Source organism: Bubalus kerabau, chromosome 3 (genome assembly GCF_029407905.1).
Source record: "Bubalus kerabau isolate K-KA32 ecotype Philippines breed swamp buffalo chromosome 3, PCC_UOA_SB_1v2, whole genome shotgun sequence".
NCBI lineage: Eukaryota > Metazoa > Chordata > Mammalia > Artiodactyla > Bovidae > Bubalus > Bubalus kerabau.
Genome location: NC_073626.1, coordinates 35,031,527 through 35,056,383, shown reverse-complemented (window position 1 = coordinate 35,056,383; position 24,857 = coordinate 35,031,527). Strand labels below are relative to the sequence as shown.

The following is a 24,857-nucleotide window of genomic DNA, read 5'->3' as shown; positions in this document are numbered from 1 at the left end:
ATTGTTATGTTATTTATTTGTTACACATTTATTGTGAGCCACACACCTGCTAGGGTATGAAGATATAATCAGATTCAGGCTTTGCCCTGAAGGAGCAGCAAGTTTAGCAAGGCACACAAAGTGCAAATAAATAATTACAGCATAGGGTAGCTACAATGAAGTGTAAGTGGCTAGAAGAAGTGAAGTCGCTCAGTCGTGTCCGACTCTTTCCGACCCCATGGACTGTAGCCTACCAGGTTCCTCCGTCCATAGGATTTTCCAGGCAAGAGTACTGGAGTGGGTTGCCATTTCCTTCTAGTGTTAGAGATAACCAGCAAAAGCGCACCAAATCCAATCTAGGAAATTGGGGAAGGCTTCCTGGAGGAGGTGATAATCTGACTTGAGGGCTGAAGGAGGAGCAGGAATTCACAACGCAAGGGGAGGAGAGGACTTGCAATGGCGAACAGGAAGTCCCCGGCAGAGGTGGAAGATGAGGCTGGTGAAGGGGCGAAGAAGCTAGGTCTTGCCGATTTCCACGTGACAAGCTGAGAAGCTGCCTTTTACCCTTCGAGTGATGGGCAACCATTGCTACAACTCTCACTACATTTTTGTGCTGTTTTCCTCCCACTGTTTTTTGTTTTTCTTTTTGAATACCAGATCTTTCCCCACCCTTCTCGCTATCTCCCTAGTCCTGACAAGACACCGCCTTCCTTCTTCTGCAGCCAGCCCACAAAATCCTGCTTTTACAAAATCCGCGGCTTTCCTCCGGGTCCCGCGCCCCAGTGCCCCAGTCGGAGGCCACACCCCCATGGCCACGCCCCCGATGACGCGCGGCGCCTGGTGCGTGGGGATTCCCGTGGCCGTGGCCGCTACCCGGCCTGCCCCGCGGCAAGATGGCGGTCTGAAGGCAGTGGGCAGCGGCAGAAAGTTTGTTGTGGGATTGGATTAGTCGGGCTGGGAGCCTATCCTTGTAGGGGGTCGTGAGGATGCCAACGGGGAGTTGGGGCGGAGGGAGTAGCTCTGGGGTTGAGAAGAGGAAGTGGAGTGGTGGAAGGTTGGAGGCAGAGAAAAAAATGAGATAGGGATGGAGGGGAGGGGGCCTAGATTCCAGTGGTAGCCTTGGGGGAGGAGATTCCAGGCGGGGAGCCAGAAGTAGGTGTGCAGGGACGGAGAAGCAGAGTCACGAATTGGAGCGGAACTTCTTAGCCAAGAGTAAAAAGCCCGGAGCGTGGAGTGGAGGCCCTAGCGCAGGCTGGTGGGAGAGGAAAAGGGGTCTTTTCCATGGAGGAGAATAGTAGGGAACGGAGGAAGAGAGACCTGAAGGAAAGAGGGAACTAAAGCCAAACAAATGACCCTCCTCTAGACTTAGATCAGCCTTTCCACAGTTCTTATAGCAGCATCTGCCCCAATTTCAGCTGAAGACTCAGGGGCCCCAGGGATTGGAAGAAATCACAGTGCCTGCTTGGAAAGAAGAAGAGGTAGCGACTTGCCCCAGCTCAACCCCAGAGCGGGTAAGGTGGCTTCCGTTGACAGGCTGGCATGCTCCCTGGAAGCAGGATGCATGGGCTCCGAGTGATGCTGAAAATCATTTATTTTGAGAAGGGCGCGCTTCTCTAGAGGCTGCCTTTTGCCTGTGGTCCCTAAGTTAGTCTTCTGCTTAGATCTCACGCTGATTTGTTGAGAGTTGGGTGTAGTACTGAACCTTGTATGCCTTCACCTGTGCAGGCGAACGTGGTCAAGAGCCTAGATATCAGACTAAAAATATTTTAACACATCCCTGTCACAAGCAGTTTCCTTCATGGTCACTGTATTTTCTTTGATCTCCCCATCACATCTTCAGTTTGGTCTCCTGCCCGAAGTGGAGATTTGTGGGTGACAGATGGTGGGCAGTCATAAGAAAACAAACTTCTGGTTGGTGTCCATTAACCATTTAGGCACCTGCTGTCACCGATTCCTGAATTCATTCTTGCCACATGTCTGCCTCTTTTGATCTTTTCTTTTGGTAAGAAGGGCTCGTTTATTTGGGCTCGTGTTATTTGGGGATGTGGTGCCTAGGTTGGGTCAGAGGAGTGAGGCAGGCAGGTTGGGATTAGGGAGGAGAAACCCAGATCAGTTTATGGTAAGAGGTCAGGCTGACTGGTACAAAGCTCTGCACATGTTTTTCACATCATTCTGTTCCTGAGACCCCTGATATTTAAGAGTTGCTTTACAACCTGGAGCAGTGTGATGCAAGGAAAGGCTTGTAGAACTTGCCTTTTTCTCTTCTGGTAGTTTTTTTCTTCTTTCTTTATATCTTCCTATCAAACCACGTTAAAAAAAAATATATATATATATATATATTTTTTTTTAAGTTTTGGGGACTTCCCCGGTGATGCAGTGGTTAAGATTCCATGCTTCCAATGCAGGGGTCATGGGTTTGATCCCTGGTTGGGGAATTTAGGACCCACAGGCTATGTGGTGTGGCAAAAAAAAAAAAATCAGTTTTATTAGCAAAACTAACCATGGCTTGAGAGATAGTGGATTTGGGTTTGAGGAAAGAGAACAGGTTTGGAGGCACAGAGCGCAATGAGTATGGTTCCCACTTCTTTGATGCCCTTGGGTTATGCCTAAGCCAGAATTAGGAGCATGCTTCTTACTGGAACCTGTTTCATCATCTGCTGAAACATCTGCTCCATGGTTGGATCAGCAAGTCTGATTTGATCTAGGACTCCTTACTAACCATCTTCTGCTCCCTACTCTCAACCCATCCGTGCCCCCAAAAGTCTTACTCCAGGCAGACCAGCCTAAGTCACTGTCGCTAGACTAACTTCAGTACCTTCAGGTATCTGAAGGACTGGTGTTATTGAGCTGTGACTTCATTTCTAGAAGGTTGAAAACCTTCTCTTTCTGAGAACAATTTGTGGATGCCTCTAGGAGATTGTAACCAGCAAGGACAGTGTGGTGAGCCAGCACAGAGATTAAGAGCACTGACTCTGGAGCTAGATTGCCTGTCCAAATCTAGACCTTGCCATTTGTGACTCTGTGACCTTTAGATATTGCACAGCTCTCTGCCTCAGCTTTCTCATCAATCAAATGGAGATGGTTGGAGTACCTATCTCATAGAGTTGTGCGAAGGTCAAATAAGTTAGTACATTAGTGTATTTAGAACAGTGCCTGACATTCAGCATATATATTTGTTGTTATTACGCTGGCCAGATCTCAGCCCTAATTTCTGCTTCATGATTGAACTTGGTGTCTCTCTGTGGCAGACCTGTACTGGTTTGAGCTGCTCTCCTGTGTGAGAAGAAGATAGTATAGATTTTACATATAGTGAGAATATCCTCATTAAGCTATTTAAAGTGATATTAAAATGCCAGTGATTTCCTTGGCAGAACACATTTGAAACTGTGAGGCTGTGGAATTATCAATTTACCATCGAGTGATGAAGATAACAATAGTGCTTACTGAGCACGTCCTGTGTGCTGGCACTTTTGTAAGTGGATTAGTAGTTTCATACTGTTAGTATCCCCATCTTACAGAAGAGTAAATAGAGGTGCAGCATTGTTAAGTAATTTGCTCAGTATCACCCAGATAGTAAGTGGCAGAGCTGGCATTTGAAGCTAGGCAATCAGGCTTAAGCAGTCGAGCTTTTTTTTTTTTTTTTTTGCATTTGGTATGAAGTTAACTTTTAAATATGCCTACTGGCAATTTCTGTCTCTTGTTTGCTTGTCATGATGGTTAGATGTGAACCCATATTGTAGTAAACATTTTTCTGATTGTTTAAAAAATCTTTTAGGAGTTGAGCTCTTATCTCAGCTCTCCTCTTCCTCTCAGAGTTAATAACCCTTGCAGGCACTGGTGGGATTTCCCTGGTGGCTCAGTGGTAAAGAATCTGCCTGTGACGGAAGAGACCTGGGTTTGATCCCTGGGTCAGGAAGAACCCTGGAGGAGGGCATGGCAACCCACTCCAGTATTCTTGTCTGGAGAATCCCATGGACAGAGGAGCCTGGTGGGCTACAGTCCATAGGGTTGAAAAAAGTCAGACACGACTCAAGGGACTTAGCATACACACAGGGACTGGTGTGGGAGTGCCCTGTGCCATGTTCGCCAAATCTACACTCTCTCATCATGATTCAACTTGGTGACTGCTCTTTGGAAAACTTTGAGCTGGCTGGGGTGAGCAGACAGAATGACATCGAGATCCATTCTTAGCATGCATTGAATGTGTCGGTGTTTGTGTTATGGTTACTGACACGAACCGTTGAAGGAACCATAGTGTTAAACTCATAGACAGTCTACTTGCATCTTTCTTTAAAAAATAGCAAACTACAAAAGGGGAAAAACTGTTATTAACGTGAGAGGAAGTTGGAAAATTAAATGTGCTTCTGCTGAAGCTTGTGTTGTAGAGGAAGGCCCTGGTGCCACGCCCAGGTCTATTTCCTTTAAGCCAGGCAGGAGGCAGAGTGTGTGTAAGGATTGACTGACGACTGGCTTTCCTTTGCCCAGTATTTAAGACTCACCCTTTCCCTCCTTCTGAGTCATGCCCTGTCTATTTAACACATGCCCTCAGGGCCCATCTTTTTCTTTAGTAAATGACTCTTCACTCTGCCATCAGGGCAGGCACACGCCTGGGCTCATGGCGTCGGGGGCTCTGGACCTAGGACTTGCCCTGTGATGAAACTTTCTGTCTGTTGTGGCATAGCGCATGTGCTTTTGAGAGCATCTGTCAGTCTCTGCTCCCCTCCATCAACAGGAGCCACGGGCCTCAGGATGGTGTGCTTTAGCTTGACTGCGCTGCAGTCAGCATGCTGAAACGTGTTATCTCCGTAGAGTACATGTTTGTGTTTTGGTAGAAGTTCTCTGACTTCCTAAATTTGGGTCACATTTTAGCAAATGATTGAACTTCAGGGTGAAGGCTGATGGATTTTGAGCCAGTTCTCCCCTGTTACCATTCTCTTTTTGTTGTCTAAATCAGTTTGTTCTCATAACACCCTGTATTCATTTGTTATCTTTGAATCAAATTCCTTCACCTCCTTTTTGCTATCATAATTTGAGTGCCAAGTCCTATGAGTAAACTGGGTCTTCATTTCTCCAGTAGGATTCAGCCTCTTAACAGCTCTTTAAAAAAAAAAAATTATTTTTAAATTTTATTATTAGTTTTGGTTGCACTGGGTCTTTGTTGCTTTGCAAGGGCTTTCTCTAGTTGCGGGGAGCGGGGGCTGCTCTTCGTTTTGGTGCATGGGCTTCTCATTGTGGTGGCTTCTGTTGTTGTGGGACACGGGCTTAGTTGCCCTGTGGCATGTGGAATCTTCTCAGATCAGGGATTGAACCCATGTCCTCTGCATTGGCAGGCAGATTCTTATCCACTGTACCACCAGGGAAATCCCTTAACAGCTCTTTAAACTTACCTTGTTCTCTAGCTTCTGGGTCTTTGTACACGCTGGTTGTGCTGCATTCCAGACTCCCTTTTCCTTCTTTATTGCTCCTGTGGTCTCATTTTAAATGTCAGTTCCTTTGGGATCCCACTGCTCTTTACTGTCCTGTGCTTGCTTCTGTTTTAACACTTGGGCTGTATTGTAATTGCCTGTTTATTTGTCTGACTCTCACAAGACTGTAAGTGCCCTGAGAACAGACACTGTCTTACTCACTGTTGTATTCTGGCATTTGGGATAGTGCAGGGTAAAAATCCCATGGATGGAGGAGCCTGGAAGGCTGCCGTCCGTGGGGTCGCTGAGGGTTGGACACGACTGAGCGACTTCACTTTCACTTTTCACTTTCATGCATTGGAGAAGGAAATGGCAACCCACTCCAGTGTTCTTGCCTGGAGAATCCCAGAGAAGAGGGAGTCTGGTGGGCTGCCGTCTATGGGGTCACACAGAGTCGGACACGACTGAAGTGACTTAGCAGCAGCAGGGTGCATAAGAGGTGCTTTATAATGCTGTGGTGCATATAGAATGAAAGAAATGTGATGGGCAGTCTCTCCCTACTCTATCTTCCATGCTGCTGTAAAAATTTACTTTCCTATAAAACACGTATTGCCTCTTCCCTTTAGGCCATGGTTTCTCTCTTGTTTGGGATAGAGTCCACAGTCTTCAGCCCTGTGTGCCAGAAGGCCCAAACTCGACTTTCTAGCCTGAGTTACTGCTGCTCTGTTTCATCTGTCCTGTGTTTCCTTGCTCCTGAGTTTCCTACAGCTCTGGAACCTTTTCTGAACATTTGTTTACTTTTTTCTTCTTACTTGTGCATTTCAGTCTCTGCATCATGCTCACCTTTGTCTCTGAAACTCTGCTGACCTCTTGAGACCCAGCTTCTCTGCCACCCTGGATGAGAAGACTTCTCTGTTTTCCTTTCTTCCTCTTGGTCCCTACAGCACTTTGAACCTCTGTCCTGACACTTGTCTACCTGTTTACCTGTCTGTCTCTTTCACTGAGCAACAAAAAAAGGTGAGATTGGGGAACAGTGTCAGTGTGCAAAGGAAGTTTGTTGAGGCTTCTTCCCATCTTTTACGTTGAAATGACTCCTTTGATGGATTGTGACAAGCATGTGAAATTAGCAATGACTGGTGGATACAGGTGGGAGTGAGTAGGTGGCGGATTTGTTATGTAGTTAAGGCCGGAGATGACTAAATGGGGTGGGTTTTTGCTGCTGTTGTTCTTTTATTAAACTTTTATTTTGTATTGGAGTATGGCCAGTTAAAATGTTATGATAGTTCCATGTGGACAGCAAAGGGACTCAGCCGTACATGTGCATGTATTGGATGGGGTGTTTGAGGATCTGTGTTCCCTGGTATTTTGTGGACTGGAAAAATGTTGGGTGAAGCTAGTGGTCTAGGCTTTGAGAAAGCCAGACTTCTTGTCCCATTTTTTTTTTGCGGGGGGGTCACAGAACAGGCTTATGAACTCAGGTGCTCCCCAGAAATGAGGTGGGAGGCTGAGGGTCGCTGTCCATTCTTTGACTTTTTGTTTTCAGTATAGCTGATGGGAATAATTCTTCAGCACCAGTTCTGAACAAGCGCCAGAGAAGTTTGTTTCCAGAAGTCTAGACCTCTTAATTGTATAATGCCGGGCCGCACTCCAGTGGGAGTTTGCAATCACAGGAAGATTCGTCTGGATTCTTGGGAGGGCAGCCTTTCTGTCTGGTGTTTAACTCCCTGCCCCAGCCAGACGCCTCTCCTGTTTGCTCTCAGAGCACTCACCACACTGTGATGCAGGGGGGCTGTTAACCTGTCTCTCCCCACCCAGGGGTCTTTCTTAGGGGCAAGGTCATTTATTGAAGGCTGAGCGTTTAGTTAGCCCAACATAGGAGGTGCTGAGCAGTCCTGTTCCCAGTCTAGTCCTTTTTTAGACTAAAGCAGATAAGATCTATCTGGTGAAATTCTTTGAACTCTCAGGAAGGAAGGTCCTGCATAAACAAAAGGTGAATGTATTAACAGTCGAATTACTAATTATTTTCCAGGGTTGAGTTAATGTGGTTGAATGATCTAGGTGCTTGGCTTCAGCTGTCTCCCTCTTCAGCCTTATATTCTAACCACACATTGCTAAACCAGCCGGAAGGAGTTAAAAGAGGCACTGGAGTACTCACAGGTGTATTTTCTTGCTTAATTAGCATCTTAAAAAGGCTTTGGCTGCTGGCACCCTCTTTGTTATTCACCGAGCTCCTTTTAGTGCCTGCAGTCACCTGCTGGGTTTTCTGTGGTATCGCTGGTCCTCCCTTGGTGTGCTCCATGCTCACAGCCAAGACATCTTGGTACAGCCTTGTTCACGCCTAGAAGAACCACAGGGATGAAACCAGTAGTTAGAGGTGGATTGAAGTTTTCCCTGGGCTCTGCCCCTCATCCCTTGGTGTGGGGTGTGCACTGCAATGTGGCCCATCTTCATGATGGCATCTTGGCAGGAGTGATAAGCTGCGTTGTACGTTAAGCAGATTTGAGAGGAGATCGGATGAGTCAGCTGGACTGGATTGTGTTGTGTGCTTTTAGGCCTCAGAGGGACTGAGTCTGGTGAGGGTCCGTGAGTAGAAGAGTGAGACTTTCTTTGTTCGGTCTATCTTGTAAGTGCCAACTGTCTACTTGGTGACGTTTGGGATCTATCAAGGACACGGCCCCCTATTTGTGAAGCACTTTTATGTTCTCATAGTAAACTGGCAGAGAACTCCCAGATGGGGGTACTGCCTTGCGGAGAGTCAGCCTAGACCCGAAAGCCCTGGGCTTCCATTAAGCTAACCAGCAGGATAGAACTTTGCACTTATCCCCTTGGGTGCTGAGCAGTGGCCTCTTTGCCCCTTTCCAGGTGAGCCAGATGGGGAATTCGGTCTCAGATGTCTTTGAGGGTCTTTACATCCGGGCAGAATTGTCATCGTTTTCCTTGGCTCCCAGGAGAAGACAGCTTTCCAGGCTTTGAGCTGGAATTGGAAATGGAGGGTTCTGTCCCCTGTGTCTGTGGCCTTGGGCAGGTCTCTTGTCCTCTGTGTCACTTCAGAATGGGAGAATGCCACCTGTTCCGTGGGCCTCACTAAGCTACAAGGATTGAAGGAAATACAGCTGCAGGGAAAGCACTTCTGGGAGGGTACAGCACAGTGCAGATGGAGTGATTTGTCCGTTTGTCAAGGAACAGTGCATTTTCATCATAAACATGGTGTGTCACCTCATTGAAAATACCAACCGTACAGAAAAATCTACAAAATTTAAAGTAAAAAGACCTTCCCTTTCTTCCCCCACTGCTCCTGTCTAAGCCCTTTCCCAAAGACAGGGAATACTGTTAACCATTTATCCTGTATCCTTCTGATCATTCTAATGTATTAATACTTCCAGACATTCCCTATCATGTATTGCCTGTAAAATAAACACAACTTAATAGTAATACATATTGTTCTTCAGCTTGTTCTGCCCTCCTAACAGTTAACCCTGGGTGGGGCAGGGAGGGGGGAATTAGTCCCTGCTGGAGCCTTCGAGGAGCCCGGCTACAGCCTCCCGTCCAGCTTGGTGTGTTCCTGGGGGGCTGGCTGGCTCCTTGGGAGGGTTGGAGCCGCTTTCCCAGAGGTTCTTGCCACAGCAGACACCCTGCTTATCTCTGAGGGATTGTCTTTTATGCTGGGATGAAGTTTTCTGGTAGGAGAGCCCTGGAGTGGGAATCAGGATGGGTGCAGGCGTGATGTGGACACCAGCACCCCTGGCTCGCATGTGTCTCTCTCCTTCACTCTTCTTTCATCTCTGGCTGGAAAGGGTGGAGACTTACCTGATTTCTCAACCCCTGCTGTCTGAAACCTTGGATTAACCAGGTCACTTGCTGCTCCCCATTTGGAAAACAAACCAGACCCAACTGGTGCGTGTTTGTTTATTTATTAATATGTCTGTGTCGAGGATTCAGAAAGTAGTCTGCCCATGGCCATGCTTCCTTGCCAGTCCAGGGAAGAGGTCAGAGCCCACAGGAAGAGTTGGCGTCTTCTGTGCTGGATGGCTAGCTTACTCTTCCTGGTCAGGCTTCGGCCTTTTGACCTCCAGGGCTATCAGAACAAGGCGGGGAGCCCAGCGAGGGGGCAGTCGGGAAGCCTGTTGGAGGCTTCTCTTGCTTGTGTTCAGTGTTGGCCTGGGCTTGGGGGAAGCCAGGCCTATGTGTGGGGCCTGGGTGGTTTCTGTTGTCCCCTTCCTACCCCGAGGCATCTCATCAGACTGAGTGGGGGTTGTTCTCCTGCTTTTTCCCTGCCAGCCCTTCTCCATCAATCACAGCCAGTATTTGCTGATGTCTGTGCTGTAACTTTCCTGTCCTGCCTCCCCAGGGGTCGCATCTTGGCCAGGGCAGGGGGTCTCTGGGACTCCACTGCTGTGGCACATTTGCCTGGAGATCTCCAAGCCAGGGTGTGTCACTTTCCCTGGGTGATTCTGGAGGCTTCAGGGAAGAGTGTTCCCTGGGCTAGCTGTGTGAGAACCTTAGCCTTTCTGGGCTTTGCCATTCTGAGGGGGTGGGGGAGGCCCTCTCAGGGTCTGGGGAGCCTGACTGTGGCCTCGCCCTTACCCTTGCCCCGTGGGTTCCTTTGGGGCCAGCTCCCTGGGAAACACCACCCCTGGCCCTTTCTGCAGCTGAAAGGTGGCAGTGTGTCGCCCGTTCCCTGGGCTGGCATGGCTCCGGGCCGGGCACACACTGCCCCATTGTGCTGTGCTTTCCACGCAGCTCTTGTTGCAACCTCCGGTCCCTGGGCCAGTTCTCTCCCAGCGCCTTTCCTCGGAGCCCGTGGGAGGGGGTGGGGTGGACTCTGCTGGCACAGGCTTGGGCGAGGTGGCAGCTGCAGCTGTGGGTGGCTTTGTTCTTAGAAGCAGCTCTCAGGGCTGTGGTCCAGCCTGGCAGCGGTGTTCCGGGAATAGGTGAGACAGGAGAGCTGCCCCCTGGTAGCAGTGCCCCCTTCCACCATGGCGATGCTCTCTTTCTGTTGACAGCCGGAGAACCTTGCTCCCTGGGGTCACCAGCCGGGCTCACTGCTTGGCAGGGTGGGTGTTGTGCTTGCATGTGGCCTGCCTTCCAGAGGGGAGAGGCCCCGCAGGGTCTGGCGGTAAGTCTGGAGGAGCGTCCCTGTCGGGAGAGGGCAGTGTGTACCCTCGGGCATCCTGCAGCCTGGCATTCCTTCTGCTCTCTTTGCAGCTCCGGAGTTGGGCTGCTCACAGACCAAGCTGTCTGTTTGTATGGAGTGCCTGGAGGGCGTCTGCCACGAGTCTGGTGCTAACCGTGCTAACCAGGAGAGCTGGCTGGTTGGGGAGAAGACACTAACCCTGTGAGTCTGACCCGGGCCAGCTAACCCACCCTGAAGGTGCCTCCAGCCACGCCTCTCGTCTCCCTTCCTGCCCCTGGCCTCCTCCCCTCTGCTTACACCGAGCCATCTCCTCTGCGCGCTTGTCCTTACCACTGGGTTCCCTCCGTTTGCCCGGTCTCCTTGCCGTAGGTGGGGCTGTGCACAGGTGCCTGTCCACCTGCCAGCCGGCTGCTGGGCTCTGCCCCCATTCCTCCCCTCAGTCAGTATGTGCCTCTCAGTTCTCCCTTAGAACAGCATGTCTCTTTAATCTGCTTTTAGCACCATGGAGTTTGAGAGCATCCCTCAGCTACCGTGCTGCTGGTTTCATGCCTCAGAGACAGATGGAAGGAGAGTAGGAAGGGAATTTTCTGCTAGACTGGATAGTTTCCTCCCTTTATCAAGAGGGGAAGAGATGGAAATTCCTGTGGCAGTCCAGTGGTTAGGGCTCAGTGTTGTCACTGCCGAGGGCCTGGGTTCAATCCCTGGTCAGGGAACTAAGATCCCTCATGGACATAGCCAGAAGGAAAAAGGAGAAGATGATGTCCCCATTATTCCTATCCCAGGATAAGATTTGAAACTGCAGGTTCTTCTTGGGGACTGGGAGGTTGAGGAAAACCTTGACCTGGCTGTGAGAAATGGCCTGGACAGAGGAGTGAAGCTCTGTCTGAAAGTTGGAGCCCAGAACCAGATACCCATCTGAGATGTAGCTCCCGTTGGTGACCATTGCTCTGGGAGGTGGAGTGGGAGGAGTTGATTCCCCCACCGCCTTCCATGTCTGGAGCTTCAGGTGGACTTTAATCGAAAAGAGCTGGGAAGGGCGCCTTAGCCAGAGGGGGCAGGACCTGGCTCTGGACTCCACAGTGGGCCTGAGGGAGGCGTTGGCCTCAGCTTGCCATGGAAAAGTTCCCAACAGGCTCCCTCCTCCCTCCAGGCTGGGAAAGAAGGGGCGTCCAGAGGTTGCAGGAAGGCTGACTGCGCGGGGCGCCCTGGTGGTCTGCACAGGTAACTAGACAGACCCTGTCTGCCGCCTCTGGGGGCAGTGCCCGGGGAGGTGGGCGGAGTGTGGTGCACTAGATAGGGGGACCTGAGACCTGGAGGCCCTCTAAGCCGCCTCTGTCTCCCCTGAGCCAGGAGGCAGAGGGCAGGAAGCTGCTGGTGCCCACAGAGTGGGAGTGTGTAAATGAGAGACACTGTACAGGCTCTGCGGATGGTGTGGACCCTGAATAGAGAGTGAGCAAGCTGGAGGGAAAGGCTGAGGGCGGGAGGAGAAGGGGACAACAGAGGATGAGATGGTTGGGTAGCGTCACCAACTCAATGGACATGAGTTTGAGCAAACTCTGGGAGATGGTGACAGACAGGGAAGCCTGGCATGCTGCAGTCCATGGGGTCACAAAGAGTCGGACATGACTGAGCTACTGAGCAGCAGCACCCTGTGGCTTGGCTCTGACCAGGAGAGCAGAAGAGGCGAGGAGTGGCGGGTTGCTTCTTCCCGAGGGGCGGGCATGGGACGAAGGTCAAGTGCTGCTTCTGATCTGGGGCCTTCTGAGCACTCTGTTTGGTTGGGGGTTGGTTTGCTTGGCTCATCATCAGTAATCTTCAGCCCCTTTCCTCCTGTCAAGTGTTGGCTTGAACGAGAGGCCGGGTGGATGGACTTGAGGTATTTGCTCTGGCGGGAGTCAGGTAAGCTCTCACAGGCCACCAGCACTGGTTCTGAGGCCCCAGGATGACTCTGGGGAGAAATATTCCCACCCATTCTGGTTTTTTAAATACCTGTAGTCTATTCCGCTTAGAGTGGGCAGGGGGCCAGGTTAGGGCCGCAGGCAGCATGTCCCAGAAGGGTGAGGCTGTGCTTTCCCAGAGGGGTGGCAGGCCTGCCTGGGGGAGGGGCAGTGGGGCTGGTCTGGGCACAGACTGGCATCTTCCAGCCTTGTCATCGGCCCAGAGGAGAGCCTGCCCGGGCCCCACCCGTGTTCTGCTGGCTGCTTGCCTGCCACGCGCCCAGGATCGCTCAGGGCTTTGCTCAGGTATCTCGGGAACAGCTGCGCCGGAAACTGGGGGCCGGGGCTGGGAGGACTGAACCCAGGCTGCCTCAGTAGGATCGGCTCTCCGTGCGGCTGTTCACTGACAGTCAAGGGGGAGAGCAGCCATCCTGATTAGGGGTGGGCATGGGAAGGGTCCTTATGGGCAGTCTCCGGACCCCCTGCTGGCCCCCTTGGTTAGGGGGCTGGCCCTTGCACGGTGGAGGTTTGTGTTTCTTGGTCCTTAGTTGGAGCCAGAGCCCGGGTTTCAGAGGCCTGAGAAGCAGTTGGACCTGCACTGTGGAGTGTGTCTTGCCCCCGACCCCAACCCCGCAAGGCGCAGCTTCCTCCAGGCCTGCAGGGTTCAGAGACCACTTCACAGCTGAGGACCATTCCCACAGGGGAGGCGCTCGTCCCTGTGACCACATGCTCCTGTTTAGTGGTTCACCGGGGGCTTTAGGAAGGGCCCATATTTGGGTTTATTATTAATTTATATCCTCCTGGGGTAAGGCAGCATACAACACAGCTGGGGTATTCTGAAAAGGGGCCAGTTTTCCTTTCATTTTAAAAGCAGCAATGATTGCTGCCTTCCATTTGACTTTCTTTGGGTGAATTATGAAAGAAGAGCATTAGTTAATGATTTTTGTGATATGTATGCCTTCCCTGATTCAGAAGATCGGGTTCATTGGCCCCTCAGCGTCCTTCACTTGCTTGATTTCAGTGACAGCTGGGGACAGAGACATCAGTAAGTACAGAAATGCTGAGCCCAGATAAACTGCTGGGGTCATCATTTCTTAAAGAGAATGTGGGTGATGGAAGTCATGGAGGCAGGCAGTTTCTTTGGGTAGGCAGCTGAACTGTGTAGGGGGCAGGGGTGTAGTACAGAACTTGGGGGCTAGAAGAGACCTGGGGGGTGTGGGGGAGGGCAGAGTTTGAGCCACACCTGCTTTGGATTCAGTCGTCTCACTTTGCTCGGCCAGTGTCAAGGGGGTAACCCTCCGCTCGGCCAGTGTCGAGGGGGTAACCTCTGAGCCCTGAGCAGAGAGAAAGCTGGATGCTGGGAGCTCCCTTCCTCTCCTGCACCTTTGACTTTGCCCTGGGCCTTGGGCAGACGCACAGAAGGGACGGCAGAGGGAAGTAAGAGGGTGTCCTTGGCTCTTGGAATAGAACCTTTCACTGTTGCCTCTGCGGGTGTTTGCAGGGAGGAGGAGAAAGGATAGCGGTTTGGAGAGAATCAGATTCTGAAGAGGGCTCCTCCTCATCCTGCTCCGTCTCCAGCAGCGTCAGGACTGACTTCGGGGGAACCCCTGGTCATACCCACACACGTTCCCTGTCCACACAGGGGAGCGAGTCGGAGAGCTGGCCCCTGGTTCGAGAGAGGAGCCGCCAGCTCCTGGCATATATTGCTCCTTATATCTGCCTCTAATACATGCTTTGCTCAGCTGTTCAGTGGGTTCAGAGCACAGGTTCACTGTGCGTGCCGAGTCCCATTTCTAATGAAAGTAGACTTTGTTCTCTGGAGGCAGCTAATCATGCCCGTGGGCTGTAATCAGGGAGAAGGTATTTAATACAGGGCAGGCGGCAACAGGGGCCTGCGCTGACTGGCAGATTGCAACATGGCAATTACAAGGCTATCACCCCCTCCCTCCACCCCTCAGATACGGTGGAGTCCTCTGAGCTGCTCCTGAGTGAGTGAAGAATGAATACTCGGCAGGAGAGGGAGGAGGAGGCGGGGTTAGTGGGGATGGGGGCTGTGAGGAGAGCTGCTTTCCTTTCTCACCTTGCCTCCGTGACGCTGGGGGGGTGTCTCCCTCGACAGTGCCTGCAGGTGCCGCCCCGAGAGCCCCAGACCAGGTCAGCTGGGGGGATTGACTCAGGTCTCAGCCTTTCTCCCAGAAGGGCTTCCCTCATAGCTCAGCTGGTAGAGAATCTACCTGCAATGCAGGAGACCCCGGTTTGATTCCTGGGTTGGGAAGATCCCCCGGAGAAGGGATAGGCTACCCACTCCAGTTTCTGGCCTAGAGAATGCCATGGACTGTGTAGTCCATGGGGGTCGCAAAGAGTCGGATACCATCGAGCCGCTTTCACTTTCACTTTTCTCCCAGAGCACGGCTGTTGTCGCACAAACCCAGCCTGAGATGTGGTAGCCCACATCCTGAGTCTTCTGCTTCCAGTTCCTTGAAGCTCAGGTAGTTTGTGGTGAGGGGTGGGAGTGGGATTCTTCCTTGTCAGTTTCTAGACTTTCTAGAAGAGCCTTCTCGTGGAGGTGCCCTGGAGCCAGCGCGGCATCCAGAGGCTAAGAGACCTCAAGGGCTGTCTGCCCGCTCCTCGTGGCCTGTGGCCCATTTGGACTTATCCAGCCTTCCCTGGGGGGCTCTTTTTCTTGCTGTGGGATTAGGAGTCGACCTCGGGTTGAAACACTCCAAAGCAGCTTGGAGATCTTTGGGTGAAGGCTGTGTGCCAGGGAGGCGGCCTCTAGGAGCTGGGTCTTCCTGGAGGGGCTGCTCTGCTGCTTTGTAACCTGCCTCTCCGCTCCTCCTGTGACCCTGTTGCCCGGCTGCTGCTCCCCGTGTTCTCCAGTAGGCGTGGCGTCGCGCTCACCCCTGGGGATGACCTTCCCTGCAGTGCCAGCGGCCTGCCAGGCCTGTGTGTGCCTGTTCAGTGCTGGAACTGTGGTCCCCTCCAGGCTGGATCTGAGGCCCTTAGCAGACCTCAGGAGTTGGGACCAGGGCCCCAACATGCACTGGAATTTAGGGATGTGGGGCAGGGAGTGGCATGGAGTCTCCCTCCTGGACTTGTGTTGGGATCGCTGAGGCTCCCTGGTGGACTGTCCTCCCTAGCAGGGTGTGGCCTTCTGCCTCCCCAGTCGGGAGCCATGTCCCTCCCTGTGACTCCGATATGTATGAAAAGGGCGGGCTCTGGCTGGGGGAAAGAACCTCCAAAACCACTGTCATTCATCTGAGAGTCCTAGTCTGCACTTTGACCCGTCTCACTGCTAGCCACATCCATGCTACCTGTCCCCTCAGCAGGCCAGATTGTCTGTGCATGAAAGTCCCAGGAATATGTGCTGTGGGGCCGTGAGGTTGAGACAGGGCAGGATGAGCTCGTAGGACATGTGACAGCTCGAGCTGGGGCAGCGGGGCATGGAGGGAGGCCGCTGCGTCTCCTCACGGGTAGGATGACTAGATACCCGGGCACGGCAGTGTCCTCCGCCCACCGCCCACACCAGTGTCCCAGGGCTTGGAGGGCAGTGTGGGCGCTGGCAGGAATAGGGAAGGTTGGGGGGGGGAGGCAGAGGCCCGCTCTGGACTTCATGGGCACTCCTGGCTACCAGTATCTCTCACTCCTGTGGTCTGACTCTTCCTTTTCTAACATATACACCGCCCCCCCAACTTAGACCCTCTGAGTATCAGAACCCAGGTGTCCGGGCTGGCTTGGCACTTTCTGGGCCTGTTCCCCAGGCCAGAAGAGCTTCCACCCAGGGCCCCACTGAAGGGGTAGCCCCAGGGAGCTGTGGGGGTGACTTGTTTGCTCCCCCACACCTCAGGAATGTGCTGTCCCTTCAGGCCTGCCCAGATTCCTGAACAGGGAGTCAGCCCGACACAGCCCGCTGTGTGTGCCCTGTGGGGACACGCTCTGCCTCGCCATCAAAGGGCTGGAGGTTGGCGGCTCGTGCCTGCTGCCACACCCCAGAACCCCACGCCAGAGGCCAGGCTGCCCAGACAGAGGGGGGAGGCCACTCCTCTTCCCGCCCTCCCCACCCCCTCACCGTGCCTCCCGCCTCAGGCCCTGTTGGAATGTGACAGGAGCTGTGGCCAGGGCATGTCCCAACAGCGGGAACACACGCTTCAGCCCGCAAGGCTTCCCTCAGCCCCCAGCTCTGGTTAGGTGGATGGCGGAGGCAGAATTGTTGATGTCCGGAAGGCCACCTGAGGTTGCTGCCTCCACTGGTCCCTGTGGTAGCTGCTGCCCCCATGCTGCAGCCCAGCTCATTACAGGTGGGGGGGAGGTTGGAGCCCCAAGGACTTGGAGGGGACCTCACAGGCCACTCATTCCAGCCACCTCTCTGCAGATGAGAGACAAGCTTATCCAGTGAGGCAGGGACTTACCCAGGGCCACATCGTGTGTCAGAAGCAGCACTGAGCCCGGAAGCCAGGTGTCTCAGCTTCCCAGACTGGGGCTTCCTACACAGGCTTTCCCAGCCTGGGCAAATCAACACTGTGCCGATAATGCCTTGTTGTGGGAGGCTGCACTGTGCTTCATAGGATGTTAGCAGCAGGCCTGGCCTCTACACATTAGATGCCAGTACCACCCACCCCTGGTGTGACAAGCAAAAATGCCTTCAGATATTTGCCAGATACCAGGGGTGGGGAAAGGAAGGGGCTGGGGAAGACCCAAACCACTTGGGTTGAGAACCATTATTGCTCTAAAATGCTGCCTTTTCCAGTTCTCTCTCCTGGACCTTCCCCTCCTTCTCGCAGTCTGGGCTCCTCTGGAATCATTGCTAGGAGCTTTTTTTTTACCCCCAGCATCTTCTTGGGCCTCTCCTAGGCTTTTTCGTGGTGTTTTCTTCTGCAACCCATGTCCCCCAAATCTCTGAGTTGTTGTTTCTAGACTCTGAGAGGCCCTGGAGATGAACAGGACAGATACGGGGTAGGCTAGGGACAAGACAGCACCAGGCCTCTTCTGGAATCAGGCGTGTGGTAAGCCAAGAGCATGGCCACATAGACACACCTGTGTCTCCCTGGGCCGGGACGCCGTTCCTGCGGAGCCCGGTGCTTCCACTCCGGTCCCGCCTCCATGGCTCTCCTGCGTAGCTCTCCTGGGGGCACTGACTGACAGGCCTTGACACCTGGTTTCTGTTTTCTTCCCATCTCTGGTTTCAGGAGCTGTTGGCCAGAGGAAGTGGCTGGGCCGTGGGATGCAGAGAGCCGCAGGCTGACTCCCGGACAGCGGAACAGAGAGTGCTGCCGACGGACGGACGGTATGTTCGTGGTGAGGCCTGCGCCCCCCACTGGGCCCCCTCCTGGGGAGGCTGGCGGGTGAGGGGGCAGCAGGTGGCCCCTTTTGGTGGGGGCTGATGAAGAGAGTGCTGGAGGCCAGAGAGGCTTGACCTTCAGGGCCCCCAAACCTGGTGACGCCCCACCCCGAGGGGTCCAGGCTGGGCATACATCTCAAGCCCTTACTTTCTGCTCACAGTTTGCTTTAAAGCTAACATTAGTCGAGCATCTGAGTGCCAGCTTCTGTTGTTAGTGCTTTCCATAATCATTACAACAACCCTATGAAATTGGTTGTTGAAGTGAAACTCAACCCAGTTTGGAGTTGAGGAAACTGGTGTTTGGAGAGTCGCTCTTCCCTCTGCGGCGGCCCTCCCACGCCCGCAGGGGCCAGGGGCGGTGTGCCCTGCGCCCAGACCCTGGGCCCTGCCTTTCCCCTCATGTATTCCCACTGGCCCTGGACCCCTCTCCTGTTAACCACTGACCCACAGGCAGTGGCACACTGGAGCTGAGCACTTCAGATAACCCTGGGAGTGGCCCAGGCCCGTCTGCTTGCCTGGTGGCTCCTACCTGTCCCCCTTTTCCCTCAATTCAGAGGCCTTTTGCCACATCTCTGAGCCTCCTCCCTCCTTATTTCCCTCAGCAGGTTGAACAGCTCTCACCTCCCAGAATGACCAGTGCAGCCCCTGCTAAGAAGCCCTACCGTAAGGCACCACCTGAGCATCGTGAGCTGCGGCTGGAAAGTCCTGGCTCCCGGCCCGAGCAGGAGGTCAGCAAGAGTGGTCCCCCTGCCCCAGCTGGCAGCTGCAGACCTCTGAGGCGGGGCCTGGCTGTCCTGAGGGGGCATCTGGTTCCCCCAGTTGGGGTGCGAGTGTGGCGTTGCTGGTACCCGCTTGGGCTCTCAGCTGCCGCCATGCTCGTGGGGGGCCATGCAGACCAATGGGGGATGGCTGTGACATGTCCACACATCAGGAGCCCCAGAGTCTGTAGCGCAACCTAAATGATCTGTGCAGTATTATTCTTGGTGTGGGAGGCCGCCCATCAGACAGAGGTGTCTGACCTGCCCGGAGCCCGGGACTCTGGCCCTCCACTGGTGGAGCAGAGCTGTGCAACCTGCGGCCCTTCTGGGCACCTTTAGGGAGCTCCAGCTGCTTGCCCTCAGCCTAGCTGTTCTCCACTGTCCCCGAAAGGCTGACCTTTGTCCAGCTTTGCTTTGTCTGGCTGACATTTATCAAATATGTGCTCCCTGCTAGGAACTGCATTAGATTCTTAGGAGGCCTTCTTCAGGCAACCGCCAAACATTCTCCAGATCGGTGTTCCTCTCTCGTTAAGCTCTTGCAGCAGGAGGAGAGTTTATTCTCCTTGATACTGTGTCTCTACCCTGTTGAAGTTCATGGAGCACATTTGGAGAACTTGAGAGATGGCCAGCGTGTGCCAAGCGCCCAGGGCAGAAGTGCCATCCACGACTTGCCCATTTTGAATTCAGGAAACATTAAAAGGCCAGATACTGTGCGAGGTGCCGCCCTCTGGGCACCCCCCCAGTTTTGTAGATGTGGTCTCTAGGGTTCAACAAGATTAATGAAACCAGTCCAGGTGTCAGTGGCTCCCAGGTCCATAGTCCGGGCCACGCACCTCATTGTCTTGCCTGTGATGAGCGTCCTGAAGCTGTGAGGCCAATCAAATGCCACTCGACATTTCCCTCCTGCCATAGCGTGGGCTCGCTCTGCCTTGTGGTTGGCCGAGTTCTGGCCCTTGGGCTCGTGACCCGTGTGGGGGCTTGAGGAGGATGCTGCAGGAGGGAGAAAGCAGGACGAGACACTTCACTCCCCTCCGTCCAGGTTACCCCAGAGGCTGTCCTGCACTCGTGCCTCCCAGGGGGCCCACAGGGCTTCATCAGAGCTCTGGACCCTACTCCATCCCACCTGGCTTTGTCACTTCCCTGGAAAGTCTTCAGCCTTGCCTACAAGGCCCGCTAGGAGCCCATTGAAGAGCTGAGAGGCTCTTTAGCTCAGGGAGAGGTGGCATGGCCTCTAGGACTCAGAGGGCTTGGAGCTGGTGTGGGGAAGGGCAGGGTTGGAGTCTGGCGGCATGGGCGAGGGTAGTCTCGGCTGGTCCAGAAGTTACTAGACGGCTCCATCTCTGGGGGGCCCTGCAGCCCACTTGTGCCAGACACGTATGCTGCAGACATGACCCTCTCTGGGGCTGTTTGGAGGAGGTGGGAGTGAGCGGGAGGCAAGTGGTCCGGAGCCGAGCCTCAGGCTTCTGTTTTTTTGTGCACAGGAGCCGCTGACTGACGCGGAGAGGATGAAGTGAGTACCTGCTGCCCAAGAGCCTCCCTGCCTCAGCTCGGTCCCCTCAGCCCCAGGCTGTTGGTACCGTTGGGCTTTTCCTTGGATTAGGTAGAGGTACAAGTTGGGGGATTTTCGGGACTCTGGAAGGCAGCTTGACGTTTGGATATTTGTCCTGGAAAAACATGTGTTTGATGAGAACCTGGCATTAGGGAGGCGAGTGCCTCTGAGGGGCTGCTCGGGCGAGTCCCAGCTCCCGCCTCCCGTGCCAGCTGTCTCTCGCAGCCCTTTCCGTCAGACCCGTGAGGCCTCTGCAGAGCAGGGCCCTCCTGGGCTGGGTTTCCACGAGTTGAATAATGGAGCAGCTTGACTGTGCAGTGGAGAAACTGGAGCTGGGGGCCGGCTGGCTTGGGTTGTAACCAGAGACAGATGGCAACTGTGGCCCCTGCAGTTCTGTCTTCTCCAGTGAGGAGGGCCAACTGTCCCCCCTCCGTCCCCTCTGCCTTCCCCACCCTCCAGGCCCAGCCGTGTTCTCAGGGCCAACAGGCCTGTGGGATACACTTCCCTGGACTGCTATCACCCCTACTTCCTTCTGAATCCAGCCTGGGACTCCAGGGTGGCCCTTCCACCTCTGATGCCCCTCTGCCCTTGAACCCTCATCCTCCCAGGCTTTTGCAGCAGGAAAACGAGGAGCTTCGCCGGCGCCTGGCCTCGGCCACCAGGCGCACTGAGGCTCTGGAGCGTGAGCTGGAGATCGGGCAGGACTGCCTGGAGTTGGAGTTGGGCCAGAGCCGGGAGGAGCTGGACAAGTTTAAGGACAAGTTCCGCAGGTGTGGGACCGGGGGCTGGGACACGCATACGTGCATCTCCCCGTTCACAGGGGGTTGTTAGCCAGGCGTGGCCTCAGAGGTGATCCAATTCTGATGCGAAAACTGAAGTTCTGGGAGGGGCACCTGCCCAAGATCCCACATCAAGAAGGGACTGAGCAGGGTCTGAAGAGCGGCATCTTGACCTGGGGGTCTGCCTTGTGTTCTCTACAGGCTGCAGAACAGCTACACGGCTTCCCAGAGGACCAACCAGGAGCTGGAGGACAAGCTGCACACGCTGGTAATCTGTCCAGGAGGGCAGCTTGGCTGGCGCTGCACTCACAGCACAGCACGGGGCTGGGACTTGCCAGGGGGCCCCGTCCTGCCCTGGGCTCGGGAGGGGGCGGCTGTGGTGGGGAGGCGCCTGCCATGTGCCGTGCGAGTCAGGGTCGTCTCGATGCTCACACTGTTTCTCTTCTCTCGTCTTCCCCTCACGCTGCCACCGTTGCTGCTGTACTCTTCTCTCAGGCCTCTCTTAGCCACAGCTGGATTTTTGCAGTTGCGTCTGAGTTTGTGTGTTTTCTCCCTTGCCCTTGCCTCCTCCTCAGCTGAGATCTGGGATGGCTGGGGTCTGCCCCTTGCCCTCTGCCCACTCCTTTCCTGTCCTCATGGGAGGCCTGGTCAGCAGTCAGTGCCTCGCTCCTGGGGGCAGGTGGGGAGCCTGCTCTTGGCTTGGGCAGAGGTACTGATTGATGTCACCACTGAACACTCACAGCCTCTCAGCTGCAGTGGCAGCCAGCCCTGCCACTTGGAGGAAGGGGGCCTGTGGATCCAGTCCCTAAGCTGAAGATCGGAAGACTGTAGCTCCCTCCCTGCTTGACTAGATAATCTCCCAGGCGCCCCCAGCTGCCACCCAGCCCTGCTCTGTGCCCAGCCTCCTCCCCCTCACCCAATGGCCTGATCCTGGAAACAGCTTACATGCAGCATAGGCCTGAGCCCCTGGGTTTGCACTTCTTGTCTCTCAGGGTAGAAGCTCCCTCCCCTGGCGTGTAGAGCCCCTTGTGCGCCCTCCAAGGCTGGGCAGCTCTTAGACTGCTCTGGGCCCGGGTACCTGTCGGTCATGCTCAGAAAGCCTCTGCCCTACAGCCCGCCTGCACTGCAGGAGAAGTGTCCCGTCTTCTTCTGTCTACCCATCATCTGTCTCTACTCCATGTGCCTTGGCTGCCCTAGCACCTGTGGCTTCCTGTGTCTCTGGGCTGGGAGGAGGGGAGGAAGAGCTGGCTGGGGCCTGGGCTGGGTTCACTGTGAGTCTTGTGCCTCAGATCAAGAAGGCTGAGATGGACAGGAAGACGCTGGACTGGGAGATTGTGGAGCTGACCAACAAGCTGCTGGATGCCAGGAACACCATCAACAAGCTGGAGGAGCTCAACGTACGGCATCCTGGGGCCTCCCTGCCTGTGCCACTGTGTCCCCACCCCACTCCCCAGGTGGGGCCGGGCGCTGAGCTGCATCTGTGTCTGCAGGAGCGGTACCGGCTGGACTGCAACCTGGCCGTGCAGCTGCTCAAGTGCAACAAGTCCCACTTCCGTAACCACAAGTTCGCTGATGTGAGTAGCGTGTCCTCCCAGCCCGTGCCCGTCCACCCTTTCTAGGACCCCTCCAGCTCCAGTTTCAGCGCCTCTCTGTCCTGTCCTTGCACCTCTGGCTCCCCGCCTTTCTGCTTTGCCTTCCCCTCGCCTTCCTGTTTCCCCTCAAGCCAGGCAGCTCAGCCTCTGGTTGGTGTCCTGCATGCTCTCAAGGGCCATCACTAGGGGCAAGGTGAGGACTGGCCCTATGGGTATTTCTGGAACAGAGACGGGGAGAGGGTCTCAGTTTCCAGATCTGATGCAGGAAGGAGGGGGATGCCAGAAGTATGGGCCATAAGATAATTGAGAGAGCCCCTTGCTCTAAGGGGAAGCTCTAGACCCCAGAGCTGCAGCCTAGGGCTGACAGGGTCGACAGAAGGAGTGGGCCTTAGCACCAGTTCTGGGGTCACATCCTGGCTGTGTTGATCAAAAGCTTCAAGTCATTTCACTGCAGAATGAGGACCTACCTCGGTGTGCTGTGAGAACAGGTGATAGCAAAGTGCCCAGCACACTGTGAGGAGGGAGCCTTGCACACAGCAGCCTTTGTTTTTGCCCTGAAGCAAGCTGTCTTAGGCTAGGATCCTTCATGTCTCTTTCCTTCTCGTTCCTGTACCCCAGCTGCCCTGTGAGCTACAGGACATGGTTCGGAAACACCTGCACAGTGGCCAGGAGGCCGCCAGCCCCGGGCCTGCCTCCAGCCTGGCCCCTGGGGCTGTGGTGCCCACCTCGGTCATTGCCCGCGTGCTGGAGAAGCCGGAGTCTCTCCTGCTCAATTCGGCCCAGTCAGGCAGTGCCGGGCACCCCTTGGCTGAGGATGTCTTTGTGCATGTGGATATGAGTGGGGGTGACCCGGGTGACTCAGCTAGCCCCCCAGCCCCGAGCAGCCCCAGCCCCCAACCCAACGGGGAGTGCCATTCCCTGGGCACTGCCGGGGGCTCCCCAGAGGAGGAGCTGCCCCTGCCGGCCTTTGATAAGCTGAGCCCCTACCCAACCCCATCTCCGCCACATCCACTGTATCCTGGCCGCAGGGTGATTGAGTTCTCTGAGGATAAGGTGCGGATTCCCCGCAACAGCCCCCTGCCCAACTGCACATATGCCACCCGCCAGGCCATCTCCCTGAGCCTGGTGGAGGAGGGCAGTGAGCGGGCCCGCCCCAGCCCGGTGCCTAGCAGCCCTGCCTCAGCCCAGGCTTCCCCCCAGCACCAGCCCCACCCCGCCCTGCCGGCGCTCAGTGCCCCGGCCAGCTCTGCCAGCTCTGAGGAGGACCTGCTGGCCAGCTGGCAGCGTGCGTTTGTGGACCGCGCTCCGCCCCCGGCCGCTGTGGCCCAGCGCACGGCCTTTGGCCGGGATGCACTCCCTGAGCTGCAGCGCCACTTCGCCCTTGGGCCCACTGGCGGAGATGAGGTGCAGGCACCTTCGTCCCCACCTGGTGAAAGCGGGCTTCTGCTGCTGCCCGAAGCTGACCCTGGCTTTCCCAGGGAGGAGGACGAGGAAGAGCTGAATCTGCCCGTCAGCCCGGAGGAGGAGCGCCAGAGCCTGCTGCCCAGCGATGCTGGCACTGAGGAGGGGCCCAGCGCGCCTTGTGCTGAGGGCAGGGTGTGGGCACTGCCCAGCCCCAGCCGCCCCCAGCGCAGCCCCAAGAGGATGGGGGTGCACCACCTGCACCGCAAGGACAGCCTGACGCAGGCCCAGGAGCAGGGCACCCTGCTCCACTAGCGCCCGGCGCGCCTTCCGCCGCTGCTGCACTGGGACTGCGGGGCACCCCTGCCCTTGCAGCTCAGGGTCTCCGCCCAGCCCAGGCCTTTGGCCTCTGCTCCCTGCGTGAACAGGGTCAGGCCACACCAGGCCTTTCAGCTGCATTGACTGTAACTGGCACCAGCTGGCCTCGTGGTTTTTCCCTCCTGGAATATTTATTCTCCAATGGTAACGTGCAGCTGGGGCTCATGACCTTCCGGTCAGCCCAGATCGGTCTGTTCTGGGGAGCTGAGGCGTTTATTACACCAGTGTTCATCCTCCATCCTCCTTTCATAGCCACCAGTCTTTTTTTCCCCCCAGAGTGTAGGGGGTCATTGGGATTATTAACCTCTAAGTTCTAGTTTTTGACCTGTTTCCCTCTCCTTCAATCCTCTGCACGAGCTGTTGCCTTCAAGGGGCCTAGCACAGCAGGCCCTCGGGGGTGCGGGAGAGGACTGACTCAGGGCTCCTCAGATGTTCCTCCTCCCTCTGGAAGGGAGTAGAGGGTGGGATTCAGGGGCCTTAAACTGGGCTCTTGGTGAAGCCTGGCCCTGCTCCCAACCTTGGCTCTAGACTGTTACTCCCAGCACTGGGAAATTTTCACATCGGTAACTATTTTAAAATTAAATAAAATTATTTTACTGGAATGGCC

The 24,857-nt window shown here is 54.9% G+C and overlaps 1 protein-coding gene and 1 long non-coding RNA gene across 17 annotated transcripts; both read left to right on the top strand.

The window, feature by feature from the left end:
• Positions 1–830: 830 nt before the first annotated feature.
• Positions 831–24,857, top strand: TJAP1 (tight junction associated protein 1). 16 transcript variants are annotated; one of them, XM_055571354.1, is made up of 15 exons: positions 831–906; positions 1,395–1,490; positions 6,210–6,401; positions 10,388–10,500; positions 10,590–10,719; positions 11,669–11,739; positions 17,642–17,739; positions 18,399–18,521; positions 20,033–20,061; positions 20,709–20,870; positions 21,081–21,147; positions 21,375–21,404; positions 22,169–22,276; positions 22,370–22,453; positions 23,090–24,857. In XM_055571354.1, the coding sequence occupies exons 8-15, from the start codon at positions 18,423–18,425 to the stop codon at positions 24,185–24,187; spliced, it is 1,677 nt and encodes a 558-aa protein (XP_055427329.1). In that variant the 5' UTR covers positions 831–906; positions 1,395–1,490; positions 6,210–6,401; positions 10,388–10,500; positions 10,590–10,719; positions 11,669–11,739; positions 17,642–17,739; positions 18,399–18,422; the 3' UTR covers positions 24,188–24,857. The 16 variants fall into 16 exon arrangements, with proteins under 16 accessions (XP_055427329.1, XP_055427328.1, XP_055427325.1 ...); XM_055571353.1 differs by having other exon boundaries at positions 18,396–18,521; XM_055571350.1 differs by having other exon boundaries at positions 17,642–17,750; positions 18,396–18,521.
• LOC129645868 (uncharacterized) lies at positions 12,355–13,617 on the top strand. The gene is made up of 3 exons (XR_008711528.1): positions 12,355–12,417; positions 12,663–12,761; positions 13,428–13,617. It is a non-coding gene; the product is annotated as an uncharacterized LOC129645868 (long non-coding RNA).